Source organism: Sitophilus oryzae, unplaced genomic scaffold (assembly GCF_002938485.1).
Source record: "Sitophilus oryzae breed Bouriz unplaced genomic scaffold, Soryzae_2.0 scaffold_395_pilon_pilon, whole genome shotgun sequence".
Lineage (NCBI taxonomy): Eukaryota > Metazoa > Arthropoda > Insecta > Coleoptera > Curculionidae > Sitophilus > Sitophilus oryzae.
Window position 1 is genome coordinate 1,049,998 of NW_022146968.1, and position 21,930 is coordinate 1,071,927.

At 29.6% G+C, this 21,930-nt stretch overlaps 1 protein-coding gene across 1 annotated transcript; it reads right to left on the reverse strand.

The window, feature by feature from the left end:
* Positions 1–16,923: 16,923 nt before the first annotated feature.
* On the reverse strand, positions 16,924–21,326 carry LOC115885482. The gene is made up of 2 exons (XM_030904427.1): positions 21,260–21,326; positions 16,924–17,239 (listed from the first exon to the last, which is right to left on the reverse strand). The coding sequence occupies exons 1-2, from the start codon at positions 21,308–21,310 to the stop codon at positions 16,961–16,963; spliced, it is 330 nt and encodes a 109-aa protein (XP_030760287.1). The 5' UTR covers positions 21,311–21,326; the 3' UTR covers positions 16,924–16,960.
* Positions 21,327–21,930: the final 604 nt, after the last annotated feature.

The window sequence follows — 21,930 nt, forward strand, 5'->3', positions numbered from 1 at the left end:
GTATATCCTTAGCTTTTTTATTAACATTTAAATTTTCACAACTATGTGCTTGAGTTCTATAGGTGTACAGTTTAGATCGTAAACCAATAAATTCGGTCATTATTTTCGGTCAAGACCTAGTATTTTTTTTTGCTGTATGTTATAGACATTAAGTCTAATGACCACAGAGGATAGTCTAATGTATCAAATTTATGAATGTCTTGCTTAACTGAGTTATAAATATAGTCTACAAAAAATGATAGATAAGAGAATCAGTATTAGTATATAATAATTTTGTTTTTTCTACAAATTTGTTTTGAATATAGTTATAATGAAAATCGTAAATAAAATTCTTAGATAAGTATAAAATGGAAAATCCTACATAAATTGGTTTATCAAATTTAACTTTTACACGTTTCATTGCGATTATTACCATGTCCTGATCAAAAATGGTACAACTATGAAAATTTGGTTGCGAAATATAGTATTTAGCACCATACCTTTCTGACCATTTCGTTATCAGTTTAATATCTTTATATTTACGAACATTCTCCATAGTCTTACCAAATAAAGCATTATTCATCAGTTTGTGAAAGTTTTTTTCAAATTCGTTTTTACTATTTTTTCGCAATGCTGTATAATATAAAATCAATGTAAGTCTTTGTATAATATATATATATATATATATATATATATATATATATATATATATATATATATATATATATATATATATATATATATATATATATATATATATATATATATATATATATATATATATATATATTATATATATATATATATATATATATATATATATATATATATATATATATATATATATATATATATATATATATATATATATATATATATATATATTAAATCAATATAAGTCTTTAATCAACAAGACTGTTTAAATTTCAAAACTCTATGAATTTTTGTTATTTTTAATCCTAAACTTGTGTATAATGTGAAAACATATCTATTTAATATTTCATCGGAAAAGAAATTATTTAAAAATTTATCCTAGAAATATTTCGAGGGGTAAACCGCAGAGGAATTATGGTGTACACTATGAAGGAATTCTACAGGAATTCCAAGGAATTACGAGGAATTCCAAGGAATTCCATAGGAATTACTAGGAATTCCATTTATTTCCGTAAGAATTCCAAGGAATTCCAATGAATTCCTTAGAAATTTAGAGGAATTCCACAGGAATTAAGAGGAATTACAAGCAACTTTATAAAAAATTAACGAACATTAGTAAACCATGAATACTATAATAGGTAGTACTATTAGTAGTAGTACTAAAGAAAAACGTTTTGCAGGCGATTTTTTACTATCCGTTTTTCTTTTTCGCTTCCAAAATTTCCCAATATCGAATATCTACAGGTTAGATATTCTTTTAATTTAATATTGTACCCTCTATTATATATCTAAAATATTTTCCAATAGTACGGCCGAACCATCCCCGAGAGATCTACTTATAACGTTCCCTGATTTCGCCATTTTAAAGAAACCCTCATAAGATTTTTTATTCAGTACTCAGAAAGTGTAAAGTTGATTTTTTCATTTCCTCGGTATAATATCTAGGTATATACTATAGGGCAATTAATACAACTTTAGGTGCACTTCATCAATGATACCATGCGTAATCTTATGGAATTTACTGGCGATCGTATTATGACGTGCAACTGAAGTTTTATTAATTTCCTTTCCTATAGATACGAGTATAACTAGGTACCTATCATTTTCAAAAAATCCCGAGAAAAATTAATTTTAATAAGTAAGTGCCGACATATTTCCAGTATTTTTACCTCATGATCCCCTATTAGTCCTAAAATTTAACTAAAAAAAACGTAAATCTCGTAATAGTACTTTTTATTGTTATCTGTGCTATTACTATTTATTTTGTATTAATGATACATTAATAACATTACTGTTATTATTTCATTTCTCTGTCAAAAACAACATATCTCAGATCAATTTAATTTAATATAGATCTCAATCAGATTTAATTTAATATAGATTAATCCAATTTACAAACTTGCGAAGAATGAAACAATATTTTGAACGCATCGTAAATCGCCGACGTATTAGTTTAATACGTCGGTACTTTACGCAGCACCTATACTATATATATTATATTTATACTATTATATATTTTACTTATAGAGACATTAGACATTTATAAAAATCACCAGAAAATTCATAGCGGAACTGCGAAACCGAGGTGGCAACGCTGGTTCAGACTGAAAGAGTTACCGAGTTCGTACCAAGGAATTCCAAGGAAGACCTTGAATGATTGACCTTGACCTTGAAGACCAGGAATTCCAAGGAATTCCGAAGGAATTACGAGGAATTCTGAGGAATTATTTGAGTAAAAGGAATTACGGTGTACACTTTTCCCTCTGCGGTTTACCCCTCGAAATATTTTTTACTTTTCAAGTTACTCATTTGTTGTTATAATACACGATGATTAAACCTCATACTTTTTTATTTACTAAAGGAATATTAAATTGATTGTTTTCTGGATAGTCAGAAGCATCAGATTTATTTATATCCTTTCTAATATGTTTATATATATATTATCAACAAAAAGTGGTATATCAAAGAATCTATATCGGTATATAATAATTTAGCATTGATATTAAATTTAGGTTTAATGTAGTTGCAATGAAAATAATAAACTATCACTTTTGAGATGTCTAAAATATTGAATCCTACATAAAATGGTTTGTTAAATTTAATATTTGTTCTTTTCATTTCTACAATAATAATAATATCATTGAATATGGTAAAATTATGGAAATGAAATTTGGTTGGCCTAACCTAACCATTTTGTAATTAATTTACCATCTTTATAGTTCCTTACATTTTCCATAGTTTTACCAAAAACTGCATTGTTCATTAACTTATAAAAAGTTCTTTCTTTTCTTTCTCAAAATGTTTTCTTAATTGTGTATTTCAATCGATGTAACTTTTTAAACAAGGAGTTTGGTTAAATTTTAAGATTTTATGAACTTTGCTTATTTCTAAACCTAAACTTACCGCTTGTTTTAAATTTTTATAATGAATAACGTAGTTTTTCTTATTAAATAGTGTGGTTAAGAGTTTCATTTGTTTTGATGATTTTACAGGTGATACCATACTCTCTGGACATAGAGTCATTTCTTGGGACCCAACGATGCGAAGAAGAAGCTATAGAAAAAAGTCTAGATATTGTCAAGAGCAAGAATTTAAGTATTTATCATTAAAATAAATCACCCAGTATATTAAATAAAATATATTTCTATAAACATAATATTTGCACAATGAAAATTAAACTAGAACAAGTTGACGTCATACTAAGGTCTGAAGGTGAACTTTGTTTAATTCTTATGGTTGTAAATATCAATATGGGAGAATAATTAAAAAGTAAATCAGAGGAGAGTCGAGGGCTCTCTCGGGGGAGAACGAATGAAGAAGTCATGCTGTTCAGTTGAGTTGAGTTCTCCAAGTATCATAATGACAGTAAAGTAAGTTTATATTTTTATATATTTTCTCTAAGTATATTTTATTGGTCAAAAGGTATTCTGCTTGACATTTCTCCTACCTAAATTAATGTATTTAATTCTTTAATAAATTTATATTTTGTTTTTATATATATATTGATTGTTTTAATGATCTTCGATACCTAAAACGTCCCTAGCCGCAACCCTCTAAACCGGGGTTGCGACATGTGGTGGAGGCGCCGGCGCCGATCTCTCTTTTAATTAAAACAGCCTTCTTTTTGTATGCAAATTTTAACTAATTTCTCTACTTTTTTTCAACACCACGACATGTGGTGGAGGCGCCGGGCAGGGTTGTAATTTTTTTTCAATTAATCATTTTTATTTTTTTCACCACCACGACATGTGGTGGAGGCGCCGTTGTTTTTTTTTAACAATTTCGCATACCAACGAGACGCGTTTATTTTTTTATGAAAATGTTAAATTAATAAAGCCTTTAATTTTTTTAGCAACAATCAATGTATTTTTTAAATTTTTATATTATCTTTTGACCGGTAAATTGAACGCTTACTTTGATGATGATTTATACACTTATTTACATATATTTTAATTTATTTACAAATTTCTCGACTTAAGCAATATGTCCTATTACAATTATTTCTATTTTTTTCACCTCTAATAACGATTCGATATTTTTAATCGTCGAACGAAATATTCCTTTTAATATTCATTCATACATAACTTTTCTCTGTGTACTTTTTACCAAAACGATGCTTATATTTTTTATGTAATTGCTAAAATAACTATTTTTTTTCGCGAGTCGTAATAAATTTCCAACACAAAACCTAAAATATTTTAAATATATTGCAAAATATTTACTGCTATAAACAATTATCATGAACAATTATTATATTAAAATCAAAAACGTATCTTTCTATTTTTAACAGTAAAATGAAAAAATATATTAATTCAAATATTTTTATTTATTTTAGTTTATTGGAATAATCACTAAAATTTAAATATTTTTTTTTTTTGAAATATCATACGCACAAATACATAATTGTCTTCTATTTTCAAATATAAGTTTTAGTTACAATTTTATTTACTGCAATTGTGTTATAAAAATATCTAAACAGTGCTTACATAGACAAAATTCCTATTTGTTTGGATTTGAAAAATAATTTGTATTCTATTTCATGTTATATGTAGTGGGCGATAATTATTTATACTCTACTTAAAAATTCTATATTGAATTTTAATATAAATTAAAAATTAGCAAACCTATATTCATGATGTTTTTTAATAAAACACCTGTTCTGCCTTTATACAGCCACCTAATTTTGACCCTAGATTCGATTGTCCGGTGTCTTTCATTCAAAAATATGACAGAATAACCGATAAGAATGGTTGGAGCCACGCTTTTAAAATAAAATATTTAAATTGTTACCTGGAAAATGCTGCATTAGTTTGGTTTAAGAAATATGTTAACAACAAGGATAATTTTAATAAAAATTGGCAGGATTTAAAAACCAATTTTATTAAGCAGTTTGGTGGTGAAAATCCATTTCGTAAACTAAAATCTAAATTTCGTACCCGTATACAAGGTGAAAATGAAGATATAAAATATTACTATTATGATTTATTGTCGATTGCATACGAAATTGATAGTGAAGTAAATTTTGATTTTTTAGAGAACAATTTGAAAACGGTCTACATGAATCATATAATAAATATTATTATCTTTTAGTTACAGAAAATATGAATTTTGAAAGTTTAAAAACATAGTTCACAAATTAAATGATTTAAAAGATATATTTTTAGAGTCTCAAATGTCAGCATTTTCCCGGAATGATTATTATTGTCACAATTATATCCGTAATGAAAAACAACCAAAGCGAATCAATTCAGATTTCAGGAATAGGTCGTCAGTCAATGATTCATATAATGGCAATTTTAATAAAAAATTTGATAACTTAAAAGGCAGATCAAATTTTAGAAAAACTAATAATAGTTATGGCTCATATAAAAATCATGCAGGTCATTTAAAGTATACTAAATCAATGAAATCATCAAACAATAATAAAAATTACAATAATAGCAAAGTCAAGCATAATCATATAATAAAATATGGTCAACAGCACGCTCTCCCATGCGAAAATCATATCGATCAGGTCGAAAATATGTTAACTATGTCAGAAGAGGACTGTATTTCAAATATGGACAATTATGCCACACTACACGTGGAAAAGAAATTGGAATCTCCCCCGAAAGAAATTAAATATGATGAAAATGTTTTTACTATTGTTAAAGCACATTCCCAGGTAGAGAATGACCGGAGTGCCCTCCCTAGCCAAATAGAGAGTGTATAAAATGTCTATGGAAAACGTTCTATCAAAAAGAACATTTATAATTTTAAGCGTAAGGTTGATAGAGATAATAGAATACCTCGGACAAAATATACAGACAGAAAAGGACAGGATAGGACAATGGATTTAAAAATTGCAAGAATTTAAGGCACTTGAAAAAGAAAAGTGATTAGGTAGAATTTAGGACGAAACTTTAGTAATAGTAATTTTAACATATAAGTTTAAACTATATATTTTTAATAAAAATACAGACTAATAATCCGCAAATAACTAGTACTAATATAATATTTTTGTTAGCATTTTTTAGGGTGATCAAGATGACACTTTCCAACACACATGGACTTATTGATAATGGAAAATTGAGGAATCACAAAAAGTACTTGAGTAATAATAAAAAAAAATAATTCTTATGGAAAGTAAGTTCAGAGATACAGTATTTTAGACCCAACTACAAGCATCTCCTGGTGAAAGATTGAATGGCAATTTGCGATAAAATGACACCTTAAAGCACATTTTAACATGTCAAAATGTGACTTTTTTGTGAGGTTCAATTTTATCTGTCTAGTTAGGCCCCGTTGGTCCAGATTTTAGCTCGGATGATTTTTCTGATGATTTTTTTTTATGTTACTAGTATCAATGTCACGTAATTGTTTTTGGCCCAGTGTGCCCAATATTTTATTTAATCAACGTGATTGTTTTCAAGGTACTAGTTTAGCTTATGTAGCTATTATTTTCCCGAGTCATTAAAAATATTTTTATTTAGTATTATTTAATATATGTGAAGGTAGTAAGGTATTTAAATGCCCGAATGTTTACAAGAAATTGCAAATGCAATTAAAAGTCATGAGACTTTTCGTAAAGAATTTTTCACCATTAGGAAGGAGATAGCAGACATGTATTGTAGTGGATAGAACAGAAATCCCAAGACCAGTCTTTAAAAACAATTTATAATAAATTCTTTTCTTTCTTTTATAAACCTTAATTTATTTATTTACATATTCCTAATTGCTGAAGCTAACTAAATTAAAAATATAGCTAAAAAAAGCTATTTAATTAACAAGTTCCTTAATTATTAATTATTACTCATTACACTTTATCTTTAAAAATGAAGGTATTAAACTTTCTTAATCTTAGAAATATTATTTTCGATTAATAAATTTCATTCTTCTTTTAGATTAGTCAACATAAGCTAATTAAGAAAAATTTTCATTACAAATAAAAACATACTACTTTTATATACATAAAACATTTGATATTATTATATTTTATTATATATTCTATTTCTTTAAAAAAAACAAGAAGAACAAAAAGTTTAATAAAAATCTTTCCCGTTCTTAGAGCGAATTAACTAATTCAAATAATTTATATTTTTATTTTTTAGGGAAAGCTTAAGCTTAAAAAATGCTTTACTCTTTAACTCCTCATCATAATTTATCAAAAATTGTATATCTACCGATACCACACCAAGACAGAGAACATGATGAAGCCGTTCATTCCAGCGACAGACGTTTGCTCTATCCAGCGAAGGTAATGTTAAACACGCCGTCTGCTCTTTTTGCCACGTATTACTATGGAATGGAATAGTATAGAATGATATGGAAATTGAGCACTATTGGAAATTTGTTTAAATCCCTATATAAGTAACCAGGATACACTTATAGACAGGAGAAAGACATGTACGTTAACTCCCGACTACAATCCAGCATCCACATGATGTCAGAAATGATCAGAAATTAAAAAACTCCATAAGTAAAATATTGACTAGGACGTTTATTGTCAGAATTAAATGAATGATAAACAAAGAAACGTCATAGTAAACAAGAAGCAAATGGACAGTATGCTGATTCTGCAAGTTTAAAAGTCGTCGTTCTCGCGCCATTGACCTTCAGCGCATATGATATTTAAATAATGCATGGAAATGAAACAGAAAAACCCATGCAACTAGGAACACATGGATTATAGGCAAGGGTAGAAGCTGGTGTGTGCATTGCTTAGCTGATAGAAGCACCCCAAGAAAGTTCATTGGAAGATCCCAGCAGAAAATTTGCTCCCAACAGTACAAAGTGGTATCAAGATTTTTTTTTATTAATGTAAAGGGTTAAAGAGTACGAGAAATTAATTTAATTAATGTTTCAAGTTACAATCCCACTAAATATTATTTTCATTGTTTTATATCACTATATTACATTGCCTCTAAGAAATATTATTCTATATTAGTCTATTTTATGAGTATTAAGTTTTATTATTTTATATGTATAAAATAACACAACACAATTTTCATTTATTTATTGCATTATTATTATATTCACAGGTAATTTATTTTAATATCTATATTTTCTTTATATTTAACGCTGGGGACCAGCTTTTTCAGGACCGGGGGAAATGTCAAGAGCAAGAATTTAAGTATTTATCATTAAAATAAATCACCCAGTATATTAAATAAAATATATTTCTATAAACATAATATTTGCACAATGAAAATTAAACTAGAACAAGTTGACGTCATACTAAGATCTGAAGGTGAACTTTGTGTAATTCTTATTGTTGTAAATATCAATATGGGAGAATAATTAAAAAGTAAATCAGAGGAGAGTCGAGGGCTCTCTCTCGGGGAGAACGAATGAAGAAGTCATGCTGTTCAGTTGAGTTCTCCAAGTATCATAATGACAGTAAAGTAAGTTTATATTTTTTATATATTTTCTCTAAGTATATTTTATTGGTCAAAAGGTATTCTGCTTGACATTTCTCCTACCTAAATTAATGTATTTAATTCTTTAATAAATTTATATTTTGTTTTTATATATATTGATTGTTTTAATGATCTTCGATACCTAAAACGTCCCTAGCCGCAACCCTCTAAACCGGGGTCGCGACAATATTCTTGTAAGAAAAGATCGAAACAACATCATACCTATGAATATCGATCCTATGGATGATATTGACATAGGATGATTCAGGTATTGAAGGAAATAACATGAGTAACATTTCGATGAGCGTGAAGGATTTGAACGTATCGCAATATAGAAGAGCTGTAGAGTTTGGAACAATGTGGGTCCATAAGCATTATATACTAGTGGAGATAGAGACTGGCAACTCCAATATATTAATCAAATTAAGAAAATTGTGCGCCGAATGTTATTTCCTTCACCAAGTCAGTGTAGCGGTTGGTAGTCACAAGCATATACCGCTACATATCGAAACAGAAATAACAAGACAACACATCAGACTGCTAGCTGGTGAAAGTAGTAAATGTGCTGTGTGTAATATCAATTTATACGTGATAATGCACCCTTCAAGGGTGCAAGGGTGTTGCAAGGGTAAAGTAAGTAAGGGTATTAACCTTGTAGAAATACGGACTAAAAATGACAACATGAATGGCGTAACATTACATAATATGGGACTATAATTTTTAAGATAATTAATTAAGATAATTTAAATAATAAAACTATAATCCTATATTATTAATATAATCGTATATTTTATAATAATTTAAATTTAACAAAATTAATGTTTGTTCTATTTATTATTACTTGCTTCAAACCTAAAATTTAACAGCTGTAAATATTCTACTATAATATTATTTGCTTAAATTGACCTTTATATATCTTATATATTATAGGGTTAAGATTCATTCAGAACCTCCCAATTAGTGCAATAAATGAGTAGTTTCAATTACACTTTATAATTTTTAGTTTGCGATTATTCACAATGTCTAAAAACACAATTAAAATTAATAAAATATCCTAGCAACAGCTTGCGCTAGTCTGTTGTATCCATAGAGAAAGCCTAATATTTAGCTTATAAAACAATAAACATTTGATTTCTAACCAAAATTTTTCTTGACGGGTGATATAATCAAAGGCCAAAATGACATTCCTCGCAAATTTTGAAGTATAATTTGTGCACAATAGTAGAAAAGTTAAGAGTTTGTTAACTTTTCCCACTAATTGAAAATTACTACCACTAATTATAGCGTTCTGAATGCTTACATTAAAATTAGGTGAACAAACTTGTACTACTAATTGACATTACTAATTTATTCCACTGATTTCGGGGTTCTGAATGAAGCTTTATATTATATTTTAAATTTTCAGTAAAATATTAAGGTTATATATTTATATCATAAATAAGTTAATATATTTTATGTTTATTTTAAATATTTTTAGATAATATTTTATAGCATTATTGTTAAGATAATTAATTAATTAAGATAATTTAATAATATTTTTTGTAATAATAATATTATGACTCTTATAATATTATATAGGGTAAAACCGGTAGAGATGGCGCTCAATTTTTTAAATATATAAAAAATTAGGATTTTATTTTTAATGGATTTTACCTTTGTAGATATTAATACTAAATAAAATAAAAGTCAAAATACCAAAATACAAAAATTTATTTTATTTTTATGTGCAACAAATAAAAATTTCTAAATAACAGAAAAAACCATCTCACCCAACCCTAAGGGGGTGAGATGGTGCACATCAAAAATTTAACAAAAACATTAAAACTCGTTTTTATCTAACAAAGAACAACTAAACTTTAGTATTTTCTCGTCGGCCACACCTCAAGCAGTAGTTTGAAAACTCTCCACAACGCACTCACTTTCGTTATCGTTGTCATGAATGTTGCCGTTTAAATCGCTTTGTAAGTCAATAGATATGTCGCTATCTGAAGAAGTGATTCAGATTCAGATTGTAATCTCTGAATTGGTTTGTCTTCCCTTTATTGCTTCGTTGCTTTTTTGTGGTCGTGTTATCATTTTCCAATTTTTTTTAATTTGCAAAAACAGTTTATGTCTTACTTTTTCTAGAGGTTCGTCACTATCAGAAGAAGAGCTACAATTTTTTATTTTTTCTGGTTTAGTTTTCTTATGTTTTTTTTTGACTGTGTTTTTGTATCTTTCTTTTTTTCTGGTAAGATTTAGTTTGGCATTCTGTTAGTGTTTTTCTTTTAAGAATGTTTTCTGGAGATGTAAATATTTCAGCAAGCTGCCGATTGTGTTTGCGTACCACATCCACTTTAGAAGTACTAGGAAATGGACAAATAATGTCCAACGTTTTTCCAGAAATTCCTTTTTTCTTTTCAGGTGTTTTATTCAAATTTTTGTTTCTAAAGTTTTCATTATTTTCAGAGTCGATAATAACTTCAAAATTTGCCAGATTCTCTAGGTTATTATGGGTAAAGCTACCTTCTTGAGGAACTATGCGCTCATCGGTTGTTTTGCTATTATTTTCTTTTTCAGTTTTATCATTTTTGACAGGGCTACCATTTTCACTCTCGTTTAAAAAAGCGTAGTCTGGAATAGCTTCTCTATTAAACGGTATAATACCGGTGGCACAAAAAGATTACGTGCCGTTATTTACAGTATCTGATTTTGTCCACGCTTCCGCTCACAGTTTACCAAATTGTAGTCTATTTAGAGCTCTCGTGGGATTTGTTCTAATAAAATGATTGCACGCAGCATAGTTTTGAATGCTTTAAAGAATCCGCGGTTTAGAGGTTGTAGGAATTGTGTTGTGTGGCTTGGAAGGCATAATAAAGTAATATCGTTTGCTTCAGCGTACTCTAGAACCTGTATTGAACTGCAATGGCCATCTAAAATAAGAATCACGTGGCCTTGAGGCTTTCTAAGAACAAATTGTGTCTGTAGCCATGTTAGAAAAATGGATGTATTAATGTATGCTGATTTTTGAGACATATATTAAACGGATCCAGGAGGCATCCCGTCATCGTATTTTATTTGGTTTTTGCCATTAAATATGCAAGCTGGTGGTATAAATGTCCCTTCTCCGTTACAACAACAGATTGCAGTTATTGTTTCACCTTTTTCACCGGATGTTATTGCAGCTATGTTCTTGGACCCTTTTTCAGCAATAACATGTTCAGGTCTATTATTCAGTTGAAACCCGGTCTCGTCCACGTTAAATACATTGCCGGGCTTGTCGAAGAGACTATGTTCTTCCAAAGTTTTTCCTAGCAAATCAAAATAGGCGTCCACATCTTTTTTGTTCATTCCTCGAGCACGAGAAAGAGATACGGAATTCCGCCGCAAAAATGATCTAAACCAATCATCTCCGGCCAATTTACTTTCTTTATTGAAGGTATGTTTAATTTGAAGCTTTTCAGCAAGGTGGTATGCCATATGACGAACAATTTTCCTCGTTGGAGAGAACTCTCTTTTTTTAATTTTTTAATATGAAATACTATTTTCGAGGGGTGTCTCACTAGGGTAAAAAATGTACACATATTGCCAAAATGTCATTTTATACAAGACTGCCAGTGACTGCCGACGACTGCCAGTGACTGCCGACGACTGCCAGCGACTGCCAGTGACTGCCAAAGACTGCCAGCGACAGCCAACGACTGCCGGCTCAGCGGTATCTTAAGTTCCGGGCCTTTGTCGACCCTTGACATATATTATTTATCAACACATGTACAGGGTGGGCCAAATTGGACGCTTTTAAAGGGAAACACCCTTTTCTGTAGGAGATAGACGAAGACTAATATAGGTGTCTGGAGCTTAATTTTATCAAAAACATGACGGTGAAAACCGGACATAGATATCTGTTACCGTTTCAGAATTACGGGATGTTTTTCAAAAAAGTGCATTTTTACAAATCACTGTAACTTTTTTGCTACAGAAAATTTTGTATTTTTATGAAAACATTTTCAAAGCACCTTTTTATGTAGAATTTAATGGTTTAAGAATATTTTTTTTAAAATTAACAATTTAGGAATTATGAATAGAAAATTTGATTTTTTATATGGGACACCCTGTATATTTTTAATTCATTGAAAATAATTTAACTTGATATTTTGCTCGATTCCTCTTCTCTCGAGATATACAGTTTGTAAAAATTCGCCCACTTTGAATAAGTAGGCTTTGAACGGCGGAATAATATTTGCAATGACAGATGCAGAATTTTATAACAATTTAAATTACATTTAACAACATCAACACATTTAAACTATATCTAATAACAATAAAAATTAATATCAAACCAAGATTTGAGATTTTGGTTGTTCGATATGTCAACCGTCTTCTGTTATGGACAGACGGGGCCGTTTTTGAACATTTCTCGCGGAATTAATTAACTCAGTGGGGATGAAAGATACCCTCGCATAAGTAGTTCTAATTCTTGCCTAGATTATATATGGGCAATTTCCCCAAATTTATTCTGATAACTTCACCATTCTGAGGTGGTGCCTTGTCTTGCTGGAAAAATATGTTTTCGTTTTCGATTTTTTTGAATATACAGGGTGTCCCAGAAATAAGTGCAAGTATTTTAAGGGGTGTTAAATCTCGATAAAAGAAACATATTTTCTCTTTTTCGTTTTTCAAATAAGTCCAAAATAACGGAGTTATTTTACTTTGAAAATATCGAAAAAACATGATTTTTTGCTAAAATTTTGAGAATCGCTGGATCTTTTCTGGATTTTTTTTCTTGTAAATTTAATCTAATACCTATGTTGCCATATTATCAAGAAATTATGTTTTTTAATTAAAAACTAAAAAATCCAAAAATTTTACAAAAAAAATACGAATTTAAAAAAAAAAATTCGTGGAAAAAACCTCATAGGCGTGTTTCTGGGGTTGAACTATACTACCAGTTGAATTACTTGCACTTATTTCTGGGACACCCTGTATATAGAGGGTGTTTCAAAAAGCATGTGCCATCTTTCGTGGGCAGATTTCTCACGTAAAAATAAGATTTATTTTTCATATCAACATAGGTCCGATTCTGCTTTGTTTTGTACCTACAGGGTGTTAAAGTCTTAATATTTTTTCGATTTATTGTAATTTTCTTCCAAGTGCTTTTAACGAGTCGAATGAAATTTTGAGGGTAAAAGTTACTATTAATGCGATATATTTTAACGCTAAAAAAGTGTCAACATATTCACCAGGGACGTGCATATGGGTTTTCTCTGGAATATTTTTCTAATAAAAGCATGTACGCCACTGCCTTTTTCTTCTCTTGTTAGCGCAATAGTGTAAACCGTTTAATGCCGATTAAAAGTTGTCTCTTCATATATTGTCCATTTCGCTTTTCAATTGATTCAAGTCTAATAGCAACCTTTATAAAAATTTAATATCATTAACTTGCAAAAGTTTTAAAAAGTACTTTTTGATTCCTCATCAAAAAATATGAAAAAAGTTATTATAAACATTGCTATGGAAATGCATAGTTTCATAATTACAGGGTGTTAAAACTTTTTAAAATAATTTTTTTGTAATAATTATCTTAAATATCATTATTTTTTAATTGAAATTGCTGTATGTTGGACTAATGGTAACGCTAACTAACAGTAATAATATTTAATAATAAATTAGGTAAAAATATAATTTATTAATTTTATTAATTGTGATTAATAAAAAATGGCGTTTATATCATCCAGGAGGCCGAAGTGGGCAAAATATCAAGAGATAACTTTTAATTGGCATTGAACGGTCTACACAATTTTGATATCAAACGAAAAAAGTCAGTGGCGCACATGTTTTTTTTTGAAAATATCCCAGTGATAACCCAACAAAAGTGTTAATAAATGCACGTCCCTGATGCATTTATTAACACTTTTTTAGCATTAAAATATGTAACATAGTAACATCCTCAAAACTCCATTCAAATCACTAAAAGTACTCGGAAGGAAATTATAATAAATCGAAAGATTATTAAGACTTTAACATCCTGTAGCTACGAAACAAAGCAGAATCGGAACTATGTTGTTTTGAAAAAAATAAGTCTTATTTTTACGTGAGGAATCTCCCCACGAGAGATGGCACATATTTTTGAAACACCCTGTATAATTTTGTTTTTCGATTAGGGGCAGATCATCAATAAGAGGTCCACAGCCTACTAGATAAAAGTGACGAACTTTTAAAATTCTGTATTTCAACGGGGACTATAACAAAATATTAAGTGTGCTACATTTCTGGAAAGGTAATTTTAAGTTCTTTTCATTTAATTAAAAATATTCCCAGAGTGTCCCAAATAAAAATCAATTTTTCTAGTGATAACTCGAGAAACTTACTATTAATTTTAAAAAATTATACTTAAATCATTAAATTCTATGTAAAAAGGTGTTTTGGAAATGTTTTCATAATGCATACAGAATAATACAACAACATAAAAAGTAATGTTTTGTTTTTACTTACTTACTGACAGCTACGACTGTCGACTGCTTCAACGTATCTGTACCCCAGAAGCAAACTATAGGGAACTCTAGGGTACAGGATCGGGTACTGAGCAAATAAGTTTAAATTTTTATTTTAAACGTATTTGGGTACAGGTATGTAGTTTGTATACTAATACTAAATCGCTGGTGCGTCGGACTGAATTCATCTGTGATCAAGTCGCATCGGCTGCGTCTCGACTGCTAGAGCGACCAGTTAAATCGCAGTCGCTGCTTAATTATGGCGCGTTTTTACCAGCTACGAAATTTTAATATAGAAGAAATAAACAATAGCCTTCCAATTACGAAGATGAAAATTATAAGAATTTTATTTTTTTCCCTGATTAGGCAACTTTCTTGGACCCATTTACTTCGAGATTTACTCCTATGCCAAAATGTTTATAATTGTTATCCCCGAATCATATATAGATGGGTATATTTGTATTTCTTTGGTTGAAATTTCAAAAATTATTTTTTTTTATAAAAATGAGAAATTTAAAATTATTCAGGGTTTCTATTTTGCACAAAAATAGTTATTTGTACTTATTCAGGCCTATGTTATATACGAAACATATAAACTATAATTAATCTATTTCACTGTCTATTTATTTAATTGGTGCGTCTCGATTCTAGATCGAGACGCACCGGGCCTCAGGTGGCACCGAAAGTACGTCGCAGGCGCTCTGTGTAGTTTATTTATGGTCGATGCCGGTAGTCTGCGGCAACCACAAAAACGCGCATTGTATAACCGGGATTAGTCGTACCAGTAAAAAAGTATGTATTATAATTTTAAGAATAAAGAATCTACAAATTTGCGTCACTGATAATTTTTACCATATCGAAATCTAACATTTCTCTAAACAAATTGAATTATTACAAAATCTATTAATTTTAATATATAATATCATATCGAGGGTCACAAGCTTGGTCACAAGGCATGGATCTCGTATAATTTTCTAATAAAATTATATTATTTTTTAAAACAATTTTTGCGATATTTTCACAAAAATAATTCAAAATATTTCATTTGATAATGAAGTATTGATAACTCGGCTCTATAAGATAATTCGTTTAAAAAAAATTATAATAATTTAATATAAAATTGGGTATGTTTAAAAAATGATACGAGTTACTGCACTGTGATCTTCGATATGCAAAAAAGTTACCGAATTGTACGTAGAATCTAATTCTAAAATAAAAATAGGGTATTCTCATTAAAAATATATGTTATATCCGAACGACAATCAACAATCACAAATCCAAACATTTTTTGAAGTACCCTGTATACTCTACAGTAATTTTAAAATGTGCTTCTTAACCTTCCCTATAACTTTTCTGTTTAACATTTTGTTCCAAAAAGCGTTAAAAAAAAACAAAACCAAAACATTTTTCATATACCTTGAAGTCGTTAGCTTTTCATTATCTATTATACTGCAGGTATTATGATTTAATTTAACATCATTAACCATAAAACAAAAATCTATCTGAATGTATCTGAAATTTTCGAGAAAATTTTCTTTTACCCGATCATCACAGGAGTCGTTTTATATATATTTTGTTAAACAAGAATTATGCTGCAAGGTTTTTTTACATTAAATTAAAAAAAAAATATATATATATATATATATATATATATATATATATATATATATATATATATATATATATATATATATATATATATATATATATATATATATATATATATATATATATATATATATATATATATATTTGCTTCAAAATTGACAAGTTTTTATACAAAACATCCCGAAATTTGCCGATTGACTTCTGAATTCCAAAAGACTGCCAGTGACTGCCTAGCGACTGCTAGTGACTGCCGCGACTGCCAAGCGACTGCCGATCGACTGTCGAGCGACTGCCTATGACTGCCATGTAATTATAGGCGACTGCCGTAAGACTGCCTAGGACTGCCAGCGACTACCAAGAAAATGTACATGTAATTCCAACAGTGAGACACCCCTCGACTATTTTTCTCTCATTTTCTAATCCTAGAACCGATGGTGAACCCAGACTTTTCTTTTTAGTATCACCTCTGACCAGTCTTCTACGAAGTGTCGTGTAAGGAACCTTAAATTCCCTGGATGCCTCATTCACTCCCATATTTCCTGATCGCACAGCCTGCATTGCCATTTTTAACATTACTTCGGTCCATGTTGCCCTGGAACAGTTTCCTTTTCGTCTATAGTTAGTTGGCATCTAAAAGAAAAACAGATTTCAGCTAAGTATTTTGTCAAAATTAGGTGAGGTGGCGTGCGCCATCTAACCCAACTGTGTTGGGTAAGATGGCTTAGTCACGTGCTCTCCAACAAATAACTTGTCGGTAATTTTGAGTTTAGAAAACAATAAATGCCTCTATTTCAAAGCCATAATTTTACAACTAGTAAAAACTCTAGCCAGTTTCACTTTTATATAATTAAATAAATGATTGTCTAGAAAAAAAAATACGGTATGGTAATACGAGTGTATAAAATTGATAATTTACTTCCCTTTATTCCTCAACGCGTGATAAACGGCTCATGTTATTTCAGACAAATGAAGGTCGTTAGCGATGGCGACGTTGCCGGCTTATATTTCGTTAAGAAAATATTGCACTGCGCCATCTCTACCGGTTTTATCCTATGCTTGTTGGAAATCTTTCTGTACATAGAAATTAATGGATCAGACGAAAGTAGAAGAATTATTAGTTAAATCTATATTTGGTACTTTTCCTACTGGTTTTTCTTGTATGACATAATCGATTTCTTCTAATCTCCTTATGAGTTGCCTCTAAGGCCTCCTCGGAAAGGATGCCAATAGGGAGATCAAAAGAATTGATCATTTCACAGCTATGTATTAGTAACTTGTGGACACTACTAGGTAGGTAGTACCAGCTGTATAACTGCAAATACAGGTCAAAAGTTTCGTTGAGAAGTTCCTTAAAAGATTCAATATTTACTTTTTGCCCACAAGATAGAATCCTTAAAATAAAATAAAATTTTTCTATCAGACTTTTATCAGTTTTTGTTATTTCTGAACTAACTGAGGAATTACTAAAAAATCTTCGGGTAGTGTTGCGATCATTACTTGTGCCATATTCCAGTTTGACTTTATCCACTATTAATCCTACGCGACTTTTGAATTCTTTTTGAATGCCTTTTTTATTATTTTGAACTAAAGCATTTTCTTCTCAGGTTCTTGCTTGTCACTTCTGAATAGGAAGTTTGTACGCAGTATGCAAGAGGCATTCAAAACGTCTTATACATGAATGTAATATGGATAAGCCAAACCGGCAATTTTCTGGTTTTGTAGATTTTTCAGTACTTATAATAATAATTAAGACCCGAACTGCCATCAAACCGCATTTGCAAATAAGTTTTAAATTATGTACATCACTGTTAATAGTAAGCATTTTTAAAATATTCATAGCTGTATAATTTAATAATGATTATAATTTTACTTCTGCCGATCTTTTTGTTGCTTTTATCTCAAAAGGTTAAAATGATTTTTTTATTTCTCTAAATTTTTTATGTTAGGACAGCAATTATGGTGGAAAGTATTTAGGAAATTTCTTAGTCTTATATATTTTCTGTCTGTCAGATACATAAAGTAAGTGTATACATAAAGTTAATATATTTTCAGGTGTAGGACTCGAATGTGCTTCTTTTTTCATAGTACGTTTCTCCGAAAGTTGCATCGCAAAAGCTAACTCATCTGAGCGGGAAAATAAATCTTGTAACCCTTCGTTTCTTTGTTTTTGAAGATGATTATAGGAAATCTGGTTTAGGCCTTTCACGTCCACGACTCGGTCCCGCTAGGGCCTCTCATTCCATACTTAAATTTTGTGATTCTTCTGAGTCTGTTTCATTGAATAATTCTTCAGGTATCGTAATTTCATTTTTTAACCAATCGGAATAACGCTTTTGAAAATATATTTTGTTTCGTCCATATATATTTCATTTGGCGCTCAGAGAATTGCAAAAATCTATTAATATTTATATATTTTATTCATACTTTGGCTTTTCTTTTCAGAACATTCTTCTAAACCCGACATAGATTGAATTTTCTTGAAAACATTGCTAACTTTTATATTTTTGTGAGAGGCCAACCATTCATCTAACAGGTCTGCATTTTTTATTTTCACACATTCTAAAAGAAAAAATAGGTGATAAAAATTATTTTTTTCTGACTAATCCAATGTTGAGATTGTTATTATGTTTATTGAATTTTACTTTTTATTCAATGTTATTATTTTTATCTACAACCGTTTAGTTATAACGTTTTTACATCACTATTTTATAGTATTTCAGTTACGTTGTGATATTCATAACACAACTAGTGGTGTTATGGATCTATAACACAACTAGTTTTATAATAATGAAAAACAACTACGAACATCTAAGTATATTAATTCTTGATACAAATTCCTGCTACTAATAATTATTATAAATATTAATAACACATTTTTTACACTTCTTCAAAACAATTCCTGCTGCTGATGATGATGACGATGATAATAATGAAGGTCTAACTGAAAGGTCTAAGGTCTGTCTGTCACAATTATAATTAAAAAAATGTGACAAATGTCATAGTTAACCCTCAACTGGCGTGGTGGGGTCTAGCGGACCCCAAGTACTATTTAAACTAACGTAAAATGTTTATGTTTAGCATTTAGGCCTAGCCGCGCCATTTACCTTTAAGTTAGAGTACCCATATGCAACTGTTAAACGTGCACTTGTTTTTATCAAGTATTGTTCCTACCAGCGGGGGATAATGTTGCATTGGGGTCTGTGTGGCACCACTACGCCAAGAATGTTTCATTATTTGAATGGTGGGTAGTTCAAAAAGTGTGCATTCCGGCAACGCTAATTTTGAGGAAACATTAACCGAGTGCTACAATGAACTTAAAGAGACTTATGTGATTTGAAGATCATCGAGACAATGATTTTTCTCCAAAGAGAAACTATAACTCCGATTCCGAATCTGTTACCTGTCGAAGAGAGAGTATTAAATAATCAGTAGTGGAAACGAAAGAGATGTGATATAATATGATAAAAAAACAAAAATCTCCTGAAACAAATGTGCACCATCCATGTACGGTACCTGAAGATCGTATGTTAGCAAGAACTGTATTTGAAAAAGTTATATACATTCAGGGTTTGCAATTTTGTTGAAAATAATGTATGTTTATTACTTTAGCTTCACAGTTCAGTTGTTTGTGATTTTAATAATACGAGAAAATCAGAAAATATATATGTTTTTTTAATTTCTATGGTTTTTTTAGCCAACTGATATTTCTGTTGTCAAAAATTCCTAAAAAATGCATTTTACTTTATTTTTGTGTCCGTTCTTATTAATTTATTGAAAATGAATTACACTATTAATTCGCAAGTTTGAATATATTGTAAACAGTGCTAAAATAACAAACTTTTTATAAAATCTCTTCCCCATTTATTCTTAAATGAAAAAAAAACAAACAATTGGGGTCTATCGGACCCCAGAACGCCATAAGCGATGCAAAATTTCACCACGCCAGTTGAGGGTTAAAGGTGGGCAACTAATAAACGAAAATTAAAACAGCATTTTTTTATTTTTCGGTACTACCTCGTCGTTCTAATCGTTCACACTCGTTGTTGTAATCATGTTCATAAACACACTTGTACTGTAAATAACTATTATTGGATTCCCTGTTTAGTTTGCTGCTAGGCTGAGAGATAAATAACTGAAAAAATGTGGACACTGAAATTCCTCCAAATTATCTGCACTTCCCCGAAATTTCTCGCCATTCCCCTGAAATTACCCCGAAATACCCCTTGTCTTGTACACTGAAATTTCCTAATGGATTGCCCCTCAGTTTGCTGTATATTAGTACCAAAATATTAAGATCCGAAGTTGAAAGTAAATTCAAATAAATGTTTTTTTCTCAGAGCAGGTAACGCATTCCATGAAAAAAAATATTACACCTTTTTAAATTCTTTTAATTGAAAACGAACAGTATTTAATATTGCCTCTACCGATGATATGAAAATTTGGCGAAACACGTCAATTTACATATCAAGGGGAACAATTTTTGAGGCATTTGTTGTCGTGTTACTTTCAACTCCTTGACCCCCACGGCACCTACCCCGAAAATTTTAAATAGCAACCCCTATTTCTTTATAATATTTTTTCAGTAGTAATAATAAAGAATATATTTTTACAGTAGTAAAAGGGTCCTATTTAAAAATTTAATCCACTTACAATAATCATTTTACTTGTTGAATTTTCAGTAATTTCTGCAGCGGTACTCATTATAAGTGGAGGCAACTGTAAACTGTATTATAGGTACAATGAACAAAAACGATATAAAATTAATTGCACTGCTACCAAAATCTAATATGTTTTTCATTTAGCTCGATTGCAAAGTTGTTATCTTGTTTACTCTTTCGGTTATTTTCCAAATGAAGGATATTTATTCTGACGCATTATTTATCTAAAATTTTCTTCGAAATATATTGCAATAACACACTATTTTCCAATTAAATAATTTGTAAATTCGAATCTGTTTTGAAGGTTTATTAGTGTTATCACATGTTTTTTTATTATTCTAATATATGATAATCAATATGTTTATTGATAACCTATTCAAAGTACGAATTATTCTGTATTATTAATATGTTACTTTGTATATATTTTTTATTACTAATAATCTATCAAAATACGTACATATCACTATCACATGTTTCTAAAATGTAAAAATTTTTCTTCAATTTTAATATATAATATCAAGCTAGCGTGTATTCGATTAACAGTTTACAAGAGCGAATTAAGATATATATTTTTCTTTGTTAAGCTTACTCTACAAGAAGAGTGAAAATATTATTAATATAAGTAAGTATATAATATCTAAATATATCTGTTAATATAAGTAA